Below are 22,177 nucleotides of genomic sequence, written 5' to 3' on the forward strand. Positions count from 1 at the left end.
CTGCGCTCAGCTCATTCTCCCCTCTGCCGGGGATGAAGCAAGTCACAGGGTCATCCCAGGGTCATTCCAGGGTCGTTCTAGGGTCATTAGCTTCTCAAACACCCGCAGTGGTGACCACCTTCTGCTTAAGCCTCGGGGGCAGAGCGGCCCTGCGGTGTCCAGCTCGAATAGACAGCCCTGAGATCTCGATTTCACCTGCCTGAGCACGTTTTGCAGTAGAGCAGCCCAAGCCCATGAAAAGAAAGGGTTACGAAACGGACCTGTGCGATGACACAGCGTGAGCGCAATTAACTGTCGTCAAAGCACTTCGCCGGTTGCCTTCGTCTCTCATGCAGAAAACAACAGTCATAATAGTGACAACTTTATTCGGCGTTGTTGCAATTACCACGCTAAAAATAGGAAGCAGAGAGGAGATTTTTCTCACGAGGACTGAGCTCTGTCACCCAGGTGGCATGTCTGGGACAGTCTGCCCCCACGATCGAGGGACGAGCGGAAGGAAGCGAAGCGTCGCTGCGTGTGCCATGTGTTACTACGAGAAGCGTTTTGCCGTTTGATTCTATAGAATCCTGTGAGCGGGGAGAGCGAAGCGGAGCACAGAGGACCACGATTTACTTTCGTTATCATCGCCACACTCAAAAGGGGGTGTTATCGCCCCCCTTTCAGAGATGGGAAAGCCGAGTCTCAGAAAGGTCAAGAAGTTTACACAACATTCCGTAGCTCAAATCCTGTGGATAACGAACCCACTTACGTGGAGCTGCTTGCTGCGAGACACGTGACACGGGCAGAGCCACACTCTGGGGCGCCCCCTCCCCTGTTGCTCCTTCATGCCCGTTTCTCTTCTCATAGTCCCCTGACCTCCCTACTGTCTCGCCCTTTCAGGAAGGCAAAAGCGGTCAGAAAGACCCTGGAGTCAAAAAGACTTGAGGCGGAGTCTTGGCTCCACGGCTTACCAGTGACCGTGACCTTGGCTCATTCATTCGACCTCTATAAGCTTTAGGATTTTAAATATACATTGGGGACAGTCATCGTTATTCCTATGTCATAATGTTGTGGGGATTAACGAGAGCGTGCCTGTCGAATGCTTTGCACAACAACTGCCACGTGGCAAATATTCGACATTATTGGCTAAAGAACACGGCACCGAAAGAGGTCTCGGGTCCTGGCCTGACCTCCACTCAGGGCACTGTAGGTGGGGACGAGGCATCAGGAGGGTCCAGGCATCTTCGCTCCCTTCCCACACAGCCCGGTGACTTGTCTCCCTTCAGAGGGCCTTGCCCTGGTGGGGACAGGGCGCAGTAGGGATGGTGAGGAAGGCACCCTTACAAAGAGTTAAGCCGTGCCGACCACATACGAACTCACTTCATCTTCATAACAAGTCAGCGCAGTGGGTGCCATTATTCACTTCACTTCGCAAAGTGAAAAGTGAGCTGAAGTGACTCACCCAGGTCCCGCCCTGACCCTTTGGGCGCAGCCTTACCAGCCCTACTGCTCTGTCTCCCTGAGGGAGCGGGGACCAGGTCACCAACGCCCCCTTCACATGCCATCTGTGCCCCCGAGAAACTCTCTCCTTGATGCCCGGACTCCTGCTTGGTAGAGAAAGCTCACTGTCACCCAAGGGTACCATTTCCCGTGTGATTTGTCCAGGGGCCATTGCTCCTGCCTCGCTCTCCTTCCTCCCTTTGGTCATTTCCGTGTGATAAACAATAAGAGACAAAGATAGTCACGCAGATGCAATGGTATGAGAAGCAGCAGACCTGGGTTTAAACTCCACCCCTGACTAGAGGTGCGTCTCGGCGAGTGACTCACCCTCATGGGGTTCCCACATCTAGAAAACAGAGATGATACTGATCCCACAGAATTGAAGATGGGGATCAGAGAAAAGCACAGGAACCGTACAGAGTAATACCTGACACGTCAATGTATAGCTACTGCTATCATTGGCCGCTCATCCACAGCACTGAGCTCTCGTCGGCCTGGCTCACCCTGGAAAGACCCCCTTTCCTCATCTGCAAAGTGGGGATAAGGATATCCCAGGGGCCTGGGAGGGCCGTTGGGTGAGACCATGGCATGTAAAGCACTTAACACAGCGCCTGGCACGCGACACGGGCTCCACCAACCGTGCCCTTTCCTTACTCGAAGCGTCATGATTAGCTTCCGCCAGGAATTAAAAATTGGCTCAAACTCCCAGCAGACTATTCGATTTTTTTTTTCCCAGTCCAACTTGCGAGACGAAAATATTGATGTTTCTCTTTCATAAACATAAGAACTGCCTCGGAGGTACTTGCAGCTTTTAAAGCTTTCAGAGGACGACCTTAGAGAAGATCCTCCCACGGCAGAGCAGGTCTGAGTCTGGTACATGAAGGAAAAGAAAATCAGGCACTTCCTCTAGCACTTTCTCTTTAAAATGTTCTCCTTTTCTCAAAAATTTAATGCTACTTATCAAACCTTAACAGGACCCTAAGCTACTTTGCCAGATCTCAGGCATGATGGAAAGAACAGGGTTTTTTTTTTTTAAGTTACGTGACCTGGATTCAAAGGCAGGTCTGCGCCTGCTGTGTGACTGTAGGCAAGTCGTTTACCCTCTCTGAGCCTCAGCTTCCTCACTTAGAAAATGGGAACCACAGCGTCGACTTCACAGGATTGGGAGGGAGGTCAAATGAGGAGATGTGAAAGCATTCCGTAAAATGCTTAGCACCGTGCAAATGGGAATCGCTATTATTTACTGCTAAGAGAAATATCGAATTTAATGCTCGATCACTGTAGAGTACCTCAAAGAGATGGCATCTCTGTGTCCTCCTCCTTTCTAAGCTGGAATTTACTATTCCATTTTAACTGTCTCTGTGTACTGATGTCCACTATTATGAGCCACTTCAAATTTTTTCATAAGGAGGCAAAGTAGAAAAAACAAACAAACAAATAAAATAGCTCCGTGTCCGAGAATTAACCTGGACCATTTACTCTCTCTGGTCAGTTGCATTTGCAAGATGGCTGCAGGCTGAGATTTGCAGCCTGGAAGCCAGGCCCGCTTCTGGGGATAAAGGCAGCCAGTCTTCTCAGAAACGGCGTCAACGACAAGGCCAAGCAGCCCTAAAGCTAACTCTCTGCCCTAACAACATTTACCCAGCCAGGACGATGGAGGTTGGCCCAGGGTAAGCCTGCTCCCCAAAATACCACCCCGAATTCTCTGGTTTGATATATTCAGCCTAAGAGCAAAAGTCTATATTTTGTTCTCTGGAGAATTTTTAGAAGCCGAATGCCTGTTTGAAATTGCTTTTTCTACCTACCAGTTTACCAACCATATGGAGACGAATCCAGGCAGTAATGGGGTTTAAATGAGACAGCCAGGTAGTTGAGACACTCAAGTTGTCACTGCGTTTTAAACATAGCACACGACGTGTTACACAAATACCATTCATAGGCCTGAGTCACAGGGTTCAGATGGAGCTGGGTACATGTATAAATAGCCCGTGTATGGCAAATGGAATAAAAAGGAGGGAAGTTGGGGGAATAAGGTCAAAATCGTTGTGCCCAATTCGAAAATCACATAAATCTCAGCCTTGTCATTTACAACCCCTAGCACAACTCCCACACGAAAAGGAGAGAATGTCACATGGAAAATTCTAAAGAAGCGAATGTCCTCCAAGTCGAACCAAACAGTACAATGATACAGCATCATAAAATGAAACTATAATTCCGTTGCTTCTTTTCTTCGCCGCTGAATGCCCGCAGTTCAGAGCGGCCACTCCAGCGTTTTCTGGCCTTGGAACTGTCGGAGGGATCCTTAACAGAAGGTAGCTTTGACTCGCGTTAACCACTTGATTTGCATCTGATAACCTTGTGATGGCTTTAGGTGGCAACAGAAAAATACGGTTCATTGCGGTGAAAAACTAACACTTTAAACATGTAGTAAATGTTTAAAAAGTCAGTTTCCTAAGATTCCCCCCTCCCCAGCCCACACCCACCTCTGTGACTTGGGACATAATTTATTACCAACGTACTGCGCCAAACCCAGCTTATTATTTCACTAAGGCGGGCTCTCACGAAGCCGAGCATGAAAATAGATTCTCCGGAAGGCTCAGGGCTCGTTCCAGCTGAGGTCAAGGGCACACCTTCCAGACCCTCCCACGGAGGTGAAGGGCGTGGCCATGGCTTGGAAGAAGCCCAAGGGCCATGGGCAGCCCACAACATCCTGAGGCCTTCGATGGGTCCCGCAGACTCAACCTTGACTCTGGGTCATTCTGTTCCTCAGTGGGCACCTTCCAGCCTTCCCGTCTCCACTCCCGTGGTCCAGGGACCCAGGGTGAACCTGTGGGGAGCCGTTCGAGGAAGTGGATTCAGGGAGCAGCAATTCTCACTCGGGAGCTTTGTCCCCGCGTCCCCGCGTCCCCGCTGTTCAGAAGGGATCTACGACCCGAGCGTGGGTGTGAAGGCCACAGACTGTGCGACACAGGGCAACGACGCATGCGCAGTGAACTCGGCCCCCGGCTGCGGCCCGGTTCCAGTTCCCGACTCAGTCGGAGGGTCCGCCGGGTCTCCTCCTCACACATCCCCTCTGCGGTCCCTTCTCCAGTCGCCAGCAGAAGTGACTTCTGTTCAGAAGGGATGTACGACCCGAGCGTGGGTGTGAACGCCACAGACTGTGCGACACAGGGCAACGACGCATGCGCAGTGAACTCGGCCCCCGGCTGCGGCCCGGTTCCAGTTCCCGACTCAGTCGGAGGGTCCGCCGGGTCTCCTCCTCACACATCCCCTCTGCGGTCCCTTCTCCAGTCGCCAGCAGAAGTGACTTCTCAGCCTCGGGCCTCCGCCATCCCAGCCTCTGATGACGCGCGTGGTCTTTGAGTTAGGAGCTCACTAAAGTGTAGATCATGCTAGAAGCGAACAGAAGACGGAAAGACGGCATCAGCGGGAGCCCACGGAGGCCTCGGACCGGCCCTCAAAAGAGGGACCTACCTGCCAAAAGCTGGACCCTGTGTCGTTCCTGTCGCTTTCTCTTTCCTGTCGCTAAAGCATCTCGTCTACTCCCCCGCAACATTTGACTAAACATTTGTTAGGAGAGCATAATGCGTCCCTTAGAGAAAAGATGCGACCGCTCTAAGTGCCTCTCATTGTTCTCAGGAGAATGATTCTATGGCTGTCAGTCCTCTTCTCGCACTTGCCGGGCAGGTCTGGGGGGAGGGGAGGGGAGGGGAGGGATGGGTGCAGCAGATTCTTTATGCCACCAGCTGTGGCTGTGTCCAGGGGCTCCGGGCTCATGCCAGATGACATGTTAGAGCTGGGGAAGTGACCATCGTCACTAGCGCAAGGACACAGGCCCTCTGGGTACACAAATAAAATGAATTCTTAACTGGGGAGCTCCCTGGCCCTCGAGTTTTTCACCGAATCCAGGCGTTAAACATGCACTAGGAGCACATGTTCTATGGCGATCAGCTGTGCACGCCCAGGCCTAGGAAGGCTGCGGGCTAATCCTGCCAGACTGAGGAACAGTCTGCATCAAAATACACATTTTGTCGATTGGGCAGAAAAAAAGCAAGCACATTTTCACATGGTAAAGAGAAAAAACGATAATCTAAGAAACAAAACCAAAGGAAAGAAACTGAGCATTTAACTGAGTGCTAACCCTATCCGCCCTCAAAGCCCCAACGAGCTCTTCTGGGCAGCTGAAGTTCCAGTTTTGAGAGTCCGTTCATGGAGTGCCTCCTGCAGACCAGGCACCACCCACGGTGCTGGGCAGCAAGGCTGGGCACCCCCACCTTGAGGGCGCACAGGGCCACGCTGCAGCAATAACGAGGGTTTAGTGAACACTTACTATGTGCCGGGCCCTGGCCAGGGTACTACAGATGCAGAGGTGAAGGAAACGGACAAGGTCTCTGCCATCACGTAAACCATAAACAACATAATTACAGAGTGAGAGAAATAAGCGTGAGGGGTGGCAGGCACGGCCTGCAGTCACTGGCAGGAGGGGGGAGCCTGCTACTCCAGGTAGAAAATGGCCTGCTTTATACTCCTGACTTGAAAAGATCAGGCAGACAGAGTCCACTCTGGACTAACCAGCTAGTATGAGCGTCAGTGTCCCGTGTATTCGTGTCATTAGCATTATTGTTAGCTAGTCACCATCTGGTGTAACTTGCAAATGTCCCCTGGTCCACAAGGCGACCTGCGTAGGGGTGGCTTCGGGGGCTGGATGGTTAGCACAGCATAGAGGGAGGAGGAGCTCACGCTCTGGGACCAGATAAACTGCTGTCGGCTAGGACCTCGGACACATTTCTTGACCCCTCTGAGGTCCTCAGGAACCCCAACTCCACCTTTCAGAGTCCCCAGCTGCTGTCACTTGAGCCTCTTCCACTTGTTCAGCTCGGAGGCAGCTCTCCGCACACGGGGTCCCCTTGCCTCTGCAAAAGAGTGTCCTAGGCTGAAAGTCCTACACGCTCCACCAGCTCAGGATCTGAGGGTCTGGGAGCTCCTGACGCCAGAGAAACAGGGTCTTTGAGGATCCCTGAAGGGCCCCCAAGAGATCGAGTTCAACAGAGAAGGAGGAACCCCGGCAGCCACCCGGGGTCCCAGTGAGGCAGGAGGAGCAGTTGTTCCCAATTTTGTTTTGGAAACAAAGTAATTAACGAATGTCACGTGAAGCTGTGCCAAACTGAAGTAAAGGACAGACCGTCAAACAGAATGTCTGGAACACAGTCAGTTACAGAAAGATCGCACCTGTCTAACGCGGGCGGGAGCCAACACCGCCCCAGACCGCCCCCTCCCCCACAGGCTAGCAGCCGGCCGCTTTGCTCCCCGCTTTGCTCCGTGAATTCTTATGCCTTCTTTCCCTCAGTGCCTCGGGCTCTGGCTCGGCAGTTACTACAACAAAATGGAAATGAGGAAGGCTGACCCGCCTCAGCCTCCATCCAGCCTAAGATGGCTCCCAGGCTAATGGGGCAGGAGCCAACGAAAGTCCTTGTTCTGCCGGAGGGGCACTGCTGCCCCTGGGGACAGGCCACTCAGCCTATGGCTCTGTAGCTGGGGCGATCTGCAGGCCCACAAAGGAAGAGGCTGAGCAAAGAGACCTAACCTCCATCGTGGCCCAAGGAGACGAGTTACCAAGCCCCTGAGGGCTTAGGCCACCCTTTATAGGCTTTCCGAGACAGGAGCCAGCCAGAGTAGGCTTTAGACGACAGAAAATTCAGACCTGGAGTCAGAGAGACTTGGGGGAACCTGCTGGCACCTAAGAATTCTCTAGAGAGGCTTCGGAGACCCTCAGGCTCCTTGCGAGTTGAAGCAGGCAAGGCCCCAGGACACTCCGTCCAGGAGGAGGAGGGCAGAGGTCATCCTGAGCCTGGACCAACCCTTGACACCAAGAAGAATGTGGGAGAATAGCTCTGCAACCCAAGGCTGGGTTATTCCAGGGGAAGCTACACCCCAAGGTCTCCAAGTCTTCTGGACACTGGGGACAGAGGGAGGGGAGGGAGCAGGACCAAGCAGCGCCCCAGGGCGAAGGGTCTCACTCCCAGGTGCGCTGCTGAGCCTCGAAATTCTGCATCGGAGCTAAGCCCAAGAATCTGCGTTTTTAGGAAGCACTGCCCCTCACCCCTGAGGGTGATGCAGGAGCTCCAAAGACCACATTTCGATCAAGACTTTTCTAGATGTTTCCTACGACAGCCAGCAGTTCAGAGCTAAGTCTCTGGGATCAGACTTGAGACGGACCCACAGCTGTGACACTAGTAGGTGTGACTGAAAAAAATATTTAATTATCTCAGAATCCATTTCTTCACTGTTAACATGTGGGCGATGATAGCATTTAGCTCGCAGACTGAGCAAGGCGTGTAAAGCTTAGACCACAGCCTGGCTCCTTGTTAAATGCTGGACAAACACAGCCACCTGTCAACCTGTGCAAGCCCAACCTGAACCCTGAGGTGGCCTTAGAGGCTAATACACCCACCCTCCTCTTCCTTACCCGGCTGCTACCAAGCAGGCCATTTTGGAGACAGTACTAGGCTACCTGAAGATATCGTGCCCTGCCACAGGTAGCCACAGGATAGCAAGGTGACAGGTGAGACACCTCGGAGATGAGCCCAAATAGAAACAGAAAGGAGGAAGAGATGTTTCCAGAAAAGGCAATCTCTGTGCATCAAAGCAGAAGACAGTCTGTTTCCAGCCGTCTGCTTAACCTGGAGGTTCTGAGTAAAGAGGTGGCAGGATGGGAGGTTCCTGAAACGGAATTGCGAAGTCAGCGCGTTTTCCTTAAATAGAACGGTGTGACGTAAAATCGGGAGCATTGTAAGCGTAAGCACTTCATGACCCGACATGCCCCTTCGCGAAGCATGACTGCCGCCACCGAGGGTCTCTGTTATGGTCCCCAAGGGTGCTCACACCCAGGCTGGGGGACAGGGGGTGCTGAGGCCGTGCGTCGGGGCCACGGGTGCCCTGGCTGGCTGGACCGCGCAGGCGCCGGGGGCAGGGCGGCCGCGGACTCACCAGTACAGGTAGTAGAAGAAGGAGAGGAGGTAGAAGGCCAGCTTGCACCAGGCCTCCTTCTGGCAGTAGCCCAGGGTGTCTGCGTTCATGACCACCGGCGGGTCGTAGGCCAGCTCGGAGCTATCTGCCGGACAGCGGAAGTACCTGCGGGGGGAGAGGACACCTGAGGCTCGGAGGGGGCATCCGAAGTCGTCTGGGCCAACGGGCCTCTGCGGAAGCCCCGCGGAGCGCGGGCCGCAGCCGGGGGACACTCCGGTCCCGCACGCGGCGATTTCGCCCACATACCGAGCTGCGCTGCCAGAAGGAAAAGGTGTCGCCCGGTGGCATCCGGGGGGCACCAAGAAGAGCCTCCGTTCCCCAGGGGCGTGGAGAGGGGGTCTGCAGTGTGCCCGCCTGGGTACCAGTCCCAGGACGGGTGCGGGCGGACGCAGAGCTTCGCGTCACAGCTCCACCTCCGCCCTTAGTTACCGTGGACTGAATGCTGTTCTCTACCTGAACGTTCTGGGAGGGACATCATGTTCCCGCCTGAGGATGCGGTCATTTACAGGTGCTGTTCTTCTTGAGAGAAAGGCTGGGAACAGCAAAAAGAACATGGGCCACCGCGGGAGAGAGCAGCCAGGAGGGGGGGAGGGGGAGGGGGAGCAAAGAGCAGTGGGTGGAAGAGACAGAATGGAGAGAGCAGACTGTGTCTGCTTCAAAATGTCACGTCGGCTCAGCGGGAACTAGCCTTGTTCACGGGAGGAGAGAGATGGTCCAAGGGGGCGAGACCAGGCAGAGCCCCTCTGGGCGTGGCCAGGCCGCTCTCAGGACTGTCCCCTGGCCCTCAACAGGACACAGCCCCCAGGGCCTCAGCCACGGCCTCACTGGAAAGAGCAAGGGTGGCGGACATGCCTCAGCAGCCTGCTTTTCTGTCAGTCTGGTAAAAAATTTTTAAAAAATTAAAAAAAATGAGGAGGCCAGGGTGCAAATTAGTGGCTCCTGGGAGGCCCTAGGCCGGGCTGTGGTTCTTGACTGTGACAAGGCCCGGGAGAGTGGGCTCTGACCAGATTAATCACGCTGGCTTTGAGAGCATCCCCAGAACACAGCGACTCCCCGAGCTGGCACCTCAGCTCCCGCGTCCTCGCCCCTCACAGGATTGCGCTGACATGATCTGTCATCGACACTCTGCTGAGAGGAAATCACAAGCCAGATCCGATGACATGTGCCAGCTCACAGCCCTCCAGGCCACTTGCCTCTTCTCTTCCCAGGAGCAGATTTCGAAACCTATTTGCTTTTGCTGAGGCCTTGTTCCCAGGTGACCTCATTAAGTGGAGGCAGGGGTGACGGGGTGGCCAAGAGGCTCTGTGGAAAAAGCCAGGGCTCTGCCACTCAGCGGTCACCAGACTGACCTTGCTCGGGCCAGTCATTAACCCCTCTGACCTCGATTTCCTCATCTGTACAATGGCGATGAACTTGCCTTCTCAGAAGGGCTGTTGTGACTATTATGAGAGGTGACAGATAATCTGCGAAGAACAGGTACTGAGTCAAAGCTCTACCATTCTACTTTAATTTAAGCAAACTGAGAGCTGGAGTGGCAGGGGCTTTATCTGCATGAGAGATGTCTGAGCCGGACCTGCTGAAGAGGAGGGGAGTGGAAATAATAATTTAAAAAAGATGTTCAAGGACTCTCATTTTGAAAAAGCAACCCTCTCCTCGTTCCTTTTTCTTTCATGTTCTAGGCATTTATGAATTGCCAGAACTAGGCTAGACCCTGTCAGAGATTCAAAAACAGTAAGATGAGGCCCCTCCTGGCAAGGAGACTGCAGTTGCTCTTTTCTTATGTGAATGTCACAGTCCAGGTTTAAGGACAGTAGCTGCCTCTCCCTCTCCTCCCTTCCGGGGGAGTGACAGCCCTAAGAAGCAGCGCACAAATCAAAGTTGTGTAAATTAACCACATTTTTGACACTCTGGAATGACAGCACATTATTCCAAGGACCTGGGGATAAATTCCTCTTATAACGAGAAGAGTCAGCCCCCTGGGACAGCGTGGCAGGTGACGAGGGCACAGACTGTGATCGACACAGAGGTGAGGCTGAACCCTGGCCCTGCCGCGTCCTGGCTGAGCTACTCGGCAGGAACAACCTTTGTGAGTCTCTGTGTCTGTGTGTAAAATAGAGAAAAGGAACCCCAGCTTGCCCGGTTGTCACGGACGCTGGATGCGGTAGGGCGCGAGGTCCCTGAGCGGGTGTGCAGCACATTGCAACACCACGATGTCTCTGCTTGGCTTCTCTCTAAATTCACATTTTACCAGTACTTAAAGCAGGACTTCCTTATGTAACAGAAGAAGCCTTTTCCCTCCTGCCTAAACCCGTCATTTCTCCTTTCCTCCTGCTCTGGGTCGATAACACCATCGCCCACCCAGCCGCCCAGCTCGGGGGCGCCCTCTCCCTCACGTCCTGCACCCCATCACCAGCCAAGGCCTGTCCAGTTCACCTACGCGAATCCTCTCCTCTCTCTGCTCCAAGCCCACTACCTGGCTCAAGCCTCTGTGATCACTTCACCTGCCACTTTATCCTAACTGGATTTCGTCCTCAAAATTTCACCCTCCAACCCATCCTTCCCACTGCTGCCAGGGTCACCTTCCTAAAAATCAGATCGCATGATGCCATTTTCCTCCTCAAAAACTTCTGAGGGCTGCCCACTGCCTGCAGGGTAAATTCATTCCAGCTTCCCCATCGAATCACGGCAGACCCTCCATAGCTAATACCCCTGTCTGTCAACCCGTCTCCACTCACTTCCCTCCCCGAACCCCCACATCCAGCCACACTGAACATACTGAGTGCTCCCCAAACACACTGAGTGCTCCCTGACCTCCGAGCCTTTGCATATGCTAGTCCCGCAACCCGAGACGTGCTCCTCCGGATTTTCCAGGGGCGCGCTTCCGGTCTAATTTAAACGCTCGTTTCTCTACTCTCCTGCATGTATTCCACATATATCCCTTAGTAATATATTTCCCTCTGCCTCCAGGGTGCACATTCCTTGAGGGTAGAGATTATATTTCACATTCGTTTTTGTACTCCCCCACAATGTCTGGCATATGGCATGTGTTCCACACGTTTGCTAAATGAAGGAGTGAATGCTCTCGACAGGACTAAACAGAGACTATATTCTATGGTAAAATGCCAACGATGAGATATTTGGGGGGGGCGGGGGAAGCTCAGGGAGCAAGAGGTAAAGGGTGGTTCATGGATCTGCTCAAATGCATTCTTTACTCCTTGTGTAACCCCCTTCCTGCCTCCCATATCCATATGGCGATTAGATTTTACAAAAAAGCCCAAATCACATGATGGGATGCATGGTCTTAGCAGGGAATAGAATATTTAAAATCAGAACCATCCCAGAAAACCCAGCCCATCTGGTAGGTACTTTTTAAATTAAGATCTAATTCACATACCAAAAAATCCACCTTTTAAAAGTATCCAAGTCAGTGGTTTTTAGCATATTCGTAGAGTTGTACAACCATCCCCAGTATCTAATTTCGGGACACTTTCAGCACCCTAAACAGAAAACCCTGTACCCACTGGCAGCCGCTCCCCATTTCCTGCCCGCCTCCCAGCCCCTGGCAACCGCCACGCTACTTTCGGTCTCTGCAGATTTCGGTCTCTTGCTCATTCTGGACGTTTCATATAAATGGACTTCTCCGGCGAGCTGCTTTCACGTGTCATTTGTTTCAAGGTTCATCCATGTTGTATCCGTACTTTATCGGTTTTTATTGCCGAATAGTATTTCATTGTAAGGATATACCACATCGTGTTTATCCAACCCCATAAACATTCGGGTGGTTTCTACTTTTCGGCTACTGTGGATAATGCTGTGGCTGCTTTTGACACTGACCTACAAGGGCGGAGGCTGGGGTTAGTGGAGCCGATAAAAGGACCTTCCTTTATTGGACTTGCTGTCCGAGAGCAGCTTGGGAAGAAGGCTCTGGAGAAGAGGTCTCCAAGAGGAAGGGGTGAGGGAGGCCCCAGGCGGCTGGACTGTCTGCGGGACGGCGTCCCTGGAGGGCAGGCTGCCCAAGCAGAAGAGGAGCAGGACAGACGCGTCCCAGGCGGACTTACCTCCAGAAGTGATAAAAGAGTAGAGGGACGTTCAGCCCCAGCGTGAGCCACTCCTGGGCACACAGGAACATGACGCAGAAGAGGCTGTGGATGGAGTATTCTGGCAGCACCAGCTGAAGAGGGAGCAGAGACACAGGCCTGAGTTAGAGGGAGGAAAAGTCCCTCCTGCCTCCGTGGCAGCCACCTTCTGCCCAGATGCTGCCTCCAACATACCGGTGACACGAAGGCCCTCCCTGGAGCAGCAGAGTCACTACCCCGAGACTGCGATCCCTCTCTGGTAAGTTCTCCTCTTTATGGTGCTGGAGCCCTGCTTTATGTCCAAACCCCAGTGGACACAGGCCCTCGGCACCGTACTTACCAGAACAGGGCACTCGTTTCTAAGGGCCGCCCGTGGAGGACCGCTGGGAAGACTGGAAGAGGCCGTCCAGCCCCTGTGATGTCTGACCCGAGGCAGGATCCACTAGGATAAACACTGGTAGGGTTTCCAGCGATTCTGTAACTGCCCTGCTCCTGTTTTTCTAGCCCCTTGTGTCCTCCTATAGAAACCCACAAGCCGAAAGCAAATATGTGTATTTATTTCAAACATAGGAGGGTTGGGAAAAAGTTGAGCATTTTGCTTCATGGCGGGTAGATCAGGGGGAGCCCAAGAGAAAGAACATGTCATAATGATAAAAGAGGGAAAGCTTAGCCTCTGAAGGGAGGGCCAAGAAGCCAGCCCAGTCCAGGAAGGGTCACGTGGTGGAAGGTGGCCAGCAGGAAGACCAAGCTCCCCAACCCCAATCCACCCACACGGGCGTAAATGAGTAGAGCTCAAAATGCCTGTGAACTTCCTCCCAAGGGTGTTTACATCTTAACACCCTTGGGAGGAAGTGACTAGAAAGTCAAAGTGACTTAGAAATCAAAGTGACTACAAAACAGAAATATAGTCTCCAGGCCAGAAGTCAGGGAACCCAAAGATAGAGGTGCAAATGCACCATCTCTCCCAGTCATATGGGAATATGGGGGAAACGTGTAGGTGGCGGAGGGGGGCGCGTATAGCCTCTGCGTATGGTTAGACCGTCACAAATGCCATAGTCCTCCTAGCAAAATCTTTCTAAGCACCCTTCAAGGCCCACCTCAAATGCCCCTTTCTAATGGGAGCTCTGCGACTCTGAGCCTCACAGCACACGTTCTGTCCCTCTCCTGGGGGGCGGGGCTCTGCACAATCCATCAGTCTGGAGTCACTGCCTTCCCCCTACCTCCCAGCGCGTGCACATCTCCCGCACTTACTCCGTGAGCCAAGGCCACGCTCTCGTCTTGTCTCGTTTCCATTTGCAAAGTGTCGTTTGCACTAAGTATGGACTTAACAAGGATTCGATGAAATGAATTGAACTGACCCAGGGCGCATGTTTGCAGCCCAGCTGGCTGACGTTAGGGATGCAGCCTGTGGTCACAAACCAAGATTTCCCTGGGTGGGAAACGAGCTGTCTCAAACCGTCCCACGTGGGTACAGAACGTGACTCTGGTCTCATTCATCACCTCTCTGCGGTCAGATGCACTAACTGCCCCAGATGGGAAATATGGGAAGGGGGACAGGGGGGCAGGGGAAAGGGACAAGCATTAAAAGTACATAGACAAGAGGCGCACACGTACAATATGCATTTCGTAACCAAGAGGCATCATCTTTATTCTCAGGTCCGGGGAAGAATGAACTGCATGGACCCGCGTCTTAGAATTCTCAGGCTGTCACCTTGGAATCAACATACAAGAGCCGTCGCTGCGGTGGCAGTGACCTCGGTGGGGGAACCGGGCGCGGCCAGCCCCGTGACCCTCGACCGCCTGGCGGGAATGGTGTGTCTACTGCGTTTTTGCCTCACAGGACCCTGCGGCCATCCCTGCCAACCCCATCCGCGCCAGCCAAGGCCCCACCCCGCCCCCTCCCGTTCACAGAGAACGGCCCCCATTCTCAGCCAGCCCCAGCAGGCAGTGGCTGTGACTTCTGCTGTGCGCATCTCGACGTTTTTTTAATCATCAGTTTCAGCCACTTATGCTGAGATAATTAACATGTTTAGAGACAGCCACCCTAGGCCTGAATCATCCGTGATGGCGCCGTCCTCGTCTCCAACTGCAGTGACAAATCTCTGACTGATTACAGCTTGGATTTCAGGTCCCCCATGAATCACGACTGCTTCTTCCCTCTTCAGGGCTTGATTTATAGTGGAAGCTGCCACCTCCAGAGCAGGAAGGATTCGTCACTGTCACCACGCGGAGGAAAACTGCTTACGGGAGGCCAGCTGGTTCTGGAGGTCCCCAGCCTGCCGAGGAGTGGGAAAAAGCTGAAGCAGTCACCCAGCTCTCCTGGGTGGCTTTTCCCCAGGCCTCTGTCGCGGAACGGGACCCTTACAAGTGGGAGCGGCCGCTCCGACTCACCAGGGAGACCTAGGGGTGCGACGGTGCCCTTCCCACACACGCCGGTTCCCTCCTCCCTCCCCACTGCGTCCTTGCTGCGATGGTGTGGAAGGCGGGAACCTACAGGGGGCACCATTGCCACCCACCCATATTTCCATCACTTCCCCACTGCGATGGTGTGGAAGGCGGGAACCTACGGGGGCACCATTGCCACCCACCCATATTTCCATCACTCCAGCCTTGGGAACACGGAGAGTGCACTCCTAGGCTCCAGTCCTCGGGTGGGCTGGAGGGCTGGGGCAGAGACGATGGCAGAGGAGGCTGGCACATCCACTAGCCAGTGCAAAGTGCTCCCGAGTCGGTCTCTCGCCCCCCCGACCGAGCACAGGGTGGCGGGTACTCCGTCACCCTGAAACCATGAGCGAGGAGCGAGGCCCCGGGACAGCCGGTGATGGACGCAGGCTGGGAGCGAGCAGGAAACTTAGGTTATTTTAAGCCGCCGAGATTTGGGAGCTATTTCTAACCATAGCATAATTTAACCTATCTTGTCAGATACAGAATGAGTAATCAATGGGCAAAGGGAAGCAATGTTCATCTCTCTTCATCCTCCCTGGCTGTCCACACCCAGACCTCCCCTCCGCAAGCACAGGGCATACTCAGGTGGGGGCTGGACGGCCCCAGGCGGGCATAATGCTTACTCACCTGCATTGACAGGTGGAGTGCATGTCCCCTCCCCACCCTGAGCTTATCTACCTGTTACATAAGGACCTCCCTAGAATCTGGCAGGCAAACTACGGGGACACTGAGTGAAGCACTCAGTGTACCCCCACGACCCCGAGTCGTCCCTTAGCACTGGAAAACACTGGGTTTTTGGTAAGAGAAGTTACTGACTGGTGCCAATCTCATTCCTCCAGACGACAAGCAGAGGAACTGTTTCACGCCGGCCACAGTCTGTTGAATTCCTGTGTCTTATTATGCCTTGCTTTATAGAATTACAAATTATTAAATAAGTGCTCTCGAGAAAGGGATTGTGGGATTGCTGAGGGGCTCGCTGAGGGTTCTGTGATCAAGGCAGAATCAAGGGAAACTGGAAAGGATGAGTCAAACCTGATTCTGGGAGGGAGCCAGAGGGCAGCGTTTCGGGAAGAAAAGCCAAGAGAGCTGAAGCAGAGAAAGATGACAGTTGCTGCCTAGGTGGGTCCTGTACCAGCCCACCTCCAAGGGCCACTTATTCGACACGGAATGGCATGAAAGCCAGACCTGACAGGAGCCACGGGCTGGGTAAACGTTAGCTTTATTCTCCTCCTACAAGGACCGACCTTCTCAGCTCCTGGTGCCAGAGCCTTTGGGTGTCACTATCATTAACTGAAGGGCGGGGACCTGTCATGAGAGTTCGATGACAACTCAGCCTCCTCTCAGTGTCCCCCTGCTCTGATGCATGGCAGAGGTCAAATGTCAGGTGAAGTTCTCGGAGCACAAAAGCAAAGCTCATATCCTTGGAAGGGAATATGTCAGAGACACTGCCCACCGACCAGCTGCTTCCATCACTTCGAAGGGCGTGGGCGTGGCCTCGGGTGAGGACCGCCTGTCCTGACTTCCTGTCCGGATGCTCGTCCTTAATTTCCATTTCTTGGCAGACATTTCCATCTGGGTATTCCACAACCACTGCATGCTAAAAACTCACGCTCCTCTCAGGACCCGCAAACTGTATCTCTTAAACTTCCAATTTCTGCTAACAACAGCCATCTCGGAATCCTTGGCCTCTACTTCCACGTCGGGCTGTTTCCAAATCCTGCCATTTCTTCTTCACATCCAGCAGCTTCCTGTCCACATGCTCCCTCCATCCAACAGAGCAGCCACCTCCTCAGCCCTGTCCATATCGCTCCCAGCTCAGCTCTAAGCCTTCAACCACGACCTTGTTTTTCCAGGAATTTAATTTAATTTTTATTTTATTTTATTTCTGTTCAAAATCTTTCATTTCTATTTATGTATCCATTCATTCACTGCTTTAGCCCACAAACGATTTTCTATCAGCTTCGGCACAGACAGAGAGGTGATGGCCAGCACCCCTACTGCTGGAGATCTGCTCCTGGCTCCCGCCAGGCATCCCAGGGGGCAGGCCGGGGGGCTGGCATAAGCATGCCTGGGCCCAAACACACTACGAACAAGCCACGGAGGCCACGGGGAAGGGCCCAGGGCTGAGTGTAGCTTGAAGGAAGTGGCAGCTGTGAGACCCAGAGTCTCCACCCACCTCCGAATGGACCCTGTTGCCTCAGACAACAAGCTTTTCTGCCGTGATCATATTGAGTTAAAAGTATTGGCCCACAATCTCAGAGTGTTATATAAATTCTTACTGGTTACATAACGATCAACTATATGATATTGAGAAAAGCAGCTAAGCACGCTGTGTCTCCTTCTCATCCGTAAATGCCAAATTTGCAACCTCCCCACGAGGCTGTTATAAAGGGCACACGATGTCCTCCCAGTGACTGCTCGGGCGCTAGTGTGATGAACGCGATCGTTGTTATTCACAATCACATGCCAGCTGATGACCGTTCTCAGGTAGGTTACTTGTCGCTCTTACCTTGATAGGTAGCGGAAAGGCCCTGAACCAAATCTGCCTTCCTAATTCTCCAGCTAGTTTCTACTGACCGCCCCTGCCCCCACACACACACTGATTAAACCAAGCTCCGGCTTCCCCAAGTGGGAAGAAAAAAACTGTTTAATAGTCTGCTGCTCAAACCATAAAACTTCATTCGCTGCCTGTTTTCGACAACACGAATCCAGGGCCCGGTGAGTCTGCCCGAAGGTGCATCTGCTGGGCACAGTGCGGGTGAAGAAGAAAAGGGTAATGCCTCTTGTATTTGAATCCTCAGCCTGTGCTAAACTGGCCCTAAATCGGAGGCGCCTGTCAGGGCAGAGGGAATTTTCTCATAGACGTCCAGTATGGAGATCTGTTCTCCATTTGTCCCCAAATGGATAATCATGCACCTGAGTCACGAGGGGACACGGAAGGAGGGGAAGGATGGCGTGCTCGGGCTCCTGGGATTTTGCTACACTGCTGTGAGAAAAGCGCCCCAAACGCTGTCAGGGAAACTTGTCTGAGCCCCTTTTGCTACCCTGGGCCAAGCTCTCCTGGAGCACCCGCCCAGGCAAGAGCCTGCACTGGCCTGTGGAGGGGAGGGCGGCCCAGCCTCTCGGGCCCGCCTCCCCCGGGGCATGGCTTCCCTGCAGACCCCGAAATGCCAGGCACCCCAACCTCAGATGGCACAAGTAAGCAGGAGCACCCTGACATGTAGGACTTGGGGTTGACCCACTTGAATGTTGCCTATTTGATGGTACCCACATATTAGATTGTTTGACCTACTGGATTTTGCTCTAATGTTTATTGAATATTTTTAAGCGGTGAGCAGATGACTTTGGTACATAAGCAATTTAGCACAGAATCACCTAGTCTAGAAGTGGAATTTAAAAGTCACCATAAAATCAGTCTGGGTTGTTGCATGAACACGAGGGACTGCAGAGGTGGCTCTGAGTTCTGCGCTGCCAGCTGCTCTTCCAAATGCCTGGGCCAAGCATCACTTTGACCTTGTCATGGTCAGGATCAGACCTCACGGCTGATCCAAGGGGACTGGGCCAAGCCTCAAGGGAAGCCAGTCCCCGCAGCCTGCCAGGCGCACCAGGAAATGGGACGGACCCAGCAGAGGCGTTCCCGCCTGAGTGACCTGGGACCTGAGGACAGAAAATTCTTCTTTCCCTTCCAGCCTGGGGAAGCCAGGGGGTCACTGAGGACACAGAGCTGGGGCAGGGGCCAGAGTGCCGTTTCTAGTCCCAGAGGGGCTTCCTCCCCAGGCCTCCCACTGTCCAACCCCATGGGGCCCTCTGGTTCACCCCACCCTCCCTGAGCACGTTTAATCCACACTGGCGAAGTTTCCACGGCCTCCTCAGCACCCACGGGGACCCTCTTCTACCTGTACACGGGGAGAAGGCAACAGGGGGCAAGGCCGTGCCTCTGCTGCCCGCGGCTCCTGGCTACCCAGCCTGGGGGTGGCCTGGCTCACTGCTCCGCCCAGAGGCCTCTGTCACGACTTGGCTGTTCACTGAAAATCCTGCCCCACCTGGTCACACATGCTCCAGACGCTCGCCCTGCCGCCAGGGCACCATGGCCCAGAGACACGGCTCTGCCTGCCCCACTCCCCACCCAGAGGCTCTGGAGCGCCCGATTCTTCCTGTCCTGACTGCTCCTCGGGGGCCAGCGTCCAGCCTGACTGATGCCCATCCGCTCCGGCATCCCTAGTCACACCGCTGTTTCCCATGGACCCTCAGCACCAGCTGTGCCCTGCGCTGGGGACACCAACCAACCGGGGAAATCCTCCCACTTGGATCCGTGAGAAGTGCGCCTATGCACAACTCCAGGAGGAAGGAGGTCCCTCACATCCGAATTCACAGGGGTCTCAGCTTCGTTTCTGGGGAAGGCAAGCGGGGACAGAGCTGACAGAGCTGACTCGACCGCCCTGCCCCTCCCAGCCGCCTCCCCCTCCAGCCCTTTCCAGTCGCCAGGAGGTGCCAGGAGGTTTGGCTGCACAGATGGCGGCCCCCGCTCCCAGAGTTTGGATTCAGTAGGTCTGGGTTGGGCCTCAGATTCTGCTTTTTTAACCAATTTCCAGGTGAAACGCGAAAAGCCGAGCTCTTCAAAATGTGGTCCCAGGACCGGCATCACTTGGGAGCTGGTTAGAAAGGCAGAGCTTTGGCTCCACCCCGGACCTGCTGAATCAGAACCTGCATTTTAACAAGATCCCGAGGTGATTTATATGCAGGTTAAAGTTTAAGAAGTGGCTGCTCAGCACCGATTCCCATAATAGGGTTCCCTAGGCACCTGAGTGAGAATTGCCTAGGGCATTTACTCAAAATGCTGATTTCTGGGTTCTCCCAGTCCACTGGGGTGGACTCTCTGGGCCAGGAATCTGCATTTTTAGGAGCATCCCAGGCGAGTCTGTTGAACGCTTGAGCTGAGATTCTGTTAAACACGGGCCAGAGGCTGGGGGAGCACACGAGGGAGACACTTCCTTTCTGAGGACCCCGGGGCCAGCCGTCCCTGATCTTGAAGGATCGGCCCTGGCATCTCCCCGGGATGCAGGTCAGCTCCCCAGCTCCTTCCAGCTCTGGAAGCCACAGCCTCCAGCTCCCTCCATCGCCTGCCTGTCCCCGGCAGGCCGCCTCTGCGCCTCACCCGCACGAGCTCCTCCTGCCTGTCTCTGGCCTTCCTAGCCTCTCGGTGGCTGGTTCCTTTTAGGACCAAACCTCGGGTTTTGGCCCTGCCTACTTCTCAGCATTGTTTTCATGCAGCTTTAAGACACCCTTGAATTTCAAACGCTTTTCTGCCCGTTTCCTTGCATCCTTGTTAAATTGCTGAACTAGCTAAGAGCCCACTCAGGGAGGAGGTGAGAATAAAAGCTCTCTCAAACCGTACCTTCTTTTTAAAGGGACGAAATTCTCCTACAACTCGCTGGTAATTCTGAGACGTCTTAAGCTAACACTTGCAGCTACCCACTCCTTTTCTTCAAGCCAGGTAGATGGGAGCAGAAATCCGTTCGGAAGATAGGGAGCGATTAGGCAAAAACGCAGACTGTTTTGAGAGGAGAGACGCTAACAGAAGGCGGTGTTCTCGAACGAGAGGGCAGGGGAGTAACGATTGAGCAAGGCTCGCCGTGCTGAGGAGGCCCACTTATGCATTCATTCAGCAAATGTTTATTACAAGCTCTCACGAGGCGATGGGACGGTCTGTCTAGGGGAGACCGTGTCATGGATTCTAGAGAACAAAGTGGGAACCGAAGCGCAGAGGCGGGGTGCAAACACCTCGACGTGGGAAGGAAGAGAGGAAACCACGCCTCCGGAGGGAGGATGTGAGGGAGGGCTCCTTGGACAGCCGCCCCCGAGCTGAGATGTACCTGGGGAGACAGAACGTCAAGGCGGGGGCGGTGGGAGGAGGGGGGCACACGGCGCCCTCCCTCACTGAGGCGTTTGAGACAGTCATGCTTTTCCTGATGTCCTAGAAAGACAGCACTTCCACGGACATGACGCTGAGACTGGCCTCCTTTCTACCGGCTACCGGGGTGAGGGCAGGGGCTGGGGGACACACACACATGGGACCCGTTTCTAGGGTACAGTCACAATGACTTCGCCTGGCCAAGAAAGACCACGTGACAGAAAGGGGCCGAGGGCAGAAACAAGTCATCTTTGCCTTTCTTTTCGTCCACGGCCCAGGCACACGGTGGATGACAGTCTCGACCTTGAAAACACCTTCAAGTTCACCAGTGCACACTGACACAGCCGCCAGCCCTGCCCTCCGCGCTCTGGCCTGTCCCACCCACACTGCCCTCCCGGCCCCAACTCTTGTTGGGGAAATGGGGTTCCAGAACCCCAAGGCCACGCCTTCCTCATTCAATACGGTAACTTCGGCTTCCGGTAAGGTTTCAGCGGCAGTGTCTTAGTGAAAAGAATATTAGATTAAGGAATAAGAGACTTAGGCTCTAGACCCGCCCAGTAAGCTACAGGACCTCGAGCAGTCTTTTTTATCTCAGTGGGCTCAGCTTCTTCATCTATAAAATGGGAACAGTAATAGTATCTGCTGCATAGGAATTTTATGAGTATTAAATGAGTTAATATGTGTGAAGCTCTTAAAATTGCATCTGGGCATAGTGATTTACACACCGTAAGTAATAACTAGCATCTGTAAGAAGAGGCATTTGACCTGCACAATCCCCACTGTTCTTTTCAGCTCAAATATTCTATATACCATGTAAAAAGCAGCAATTAAATTTCCTTGAAAATTAAACCAATGTATCTTCCCTTTCTCTCTCCAATCTATTTCCAGCGCTTGCAAATTTTTTAAATCCTCTTCCTCCAATAATGTCTAACCCCAGAAATGCCACGAGTTCTGGGGCAGCTGATAGTTTTGCACATCAGCGGTATCTACTCCTATGTCATAAAGTGCCCCCGACTCCTGAAAATGAGTTCCTCATCTCCCTCGAGTCACCACTGTCACGTGTCTGCGCCATCGGTTTGTCTGTGTGTCCTTGTGGCTCCCTCTCCGCACTCATTGCTCTCTCGGCACTGTGCCCGGCGCATAGTAGGCGCTCACAAACTCATCATTTATTCATTCAACGGATGTGCTGAGAGCCCACTGTGAGGTGTCAAACGCTGTTGAAAGGCACTGGAGGTGCCAG

At 53.6% G+C, this 22,177-nt stretch overlaps 1 protein-coding gene across 1 annotated transcript in view; it reads right to left on the reverse strand.

The window, feature by feature from the left end:
* Positions 1-4,598: 4,598 nt before the first annotated feature.
* The window catches only part of CNIH3 (cornichon family AMPA receptor auxiliary protein 3), a 31,292-nt gene continuing 13,713 nt past the window's right edge, over positions 4,599-22,177 (reverse strand). The window contains exons 2-4 of the mRNA XM_015592744.2: positions 12,564-12,701; positions 8,467-8,610; positions 4,599-4,871 (exon numbers count right to left, since the gene is read on the reverse strand). Coding sequence (XP_015448230.2) covers positions 4,844-4,871; positions 8,467-8,610; positions 12,564-12,701 — 310 coding nt within the window. The 3' untranslated portion in view covers positions 4,599-4,843. The remainder of the gene's footprint in view (positions 4,872-8,466; positions 8,611-12,563; positions 12,702-22,177) is intronic.

The sequence above is a fragment of the Pteropus alecto genome, unplaced genomic scaffold (assembly GCF_000325575.1).
Source record: "Pteropus alecto unplaced genomic scaffold, ASM32557v1 scaffold65, whole genome shotgun sequence".
NCBI classification, from domain to species: domain Eukaryota; kingdom Metazoa; phylum Chordata; class Mammalia; order Chiroptera; family Pteropodidae; genus Pteropus; species Pteropus alecto.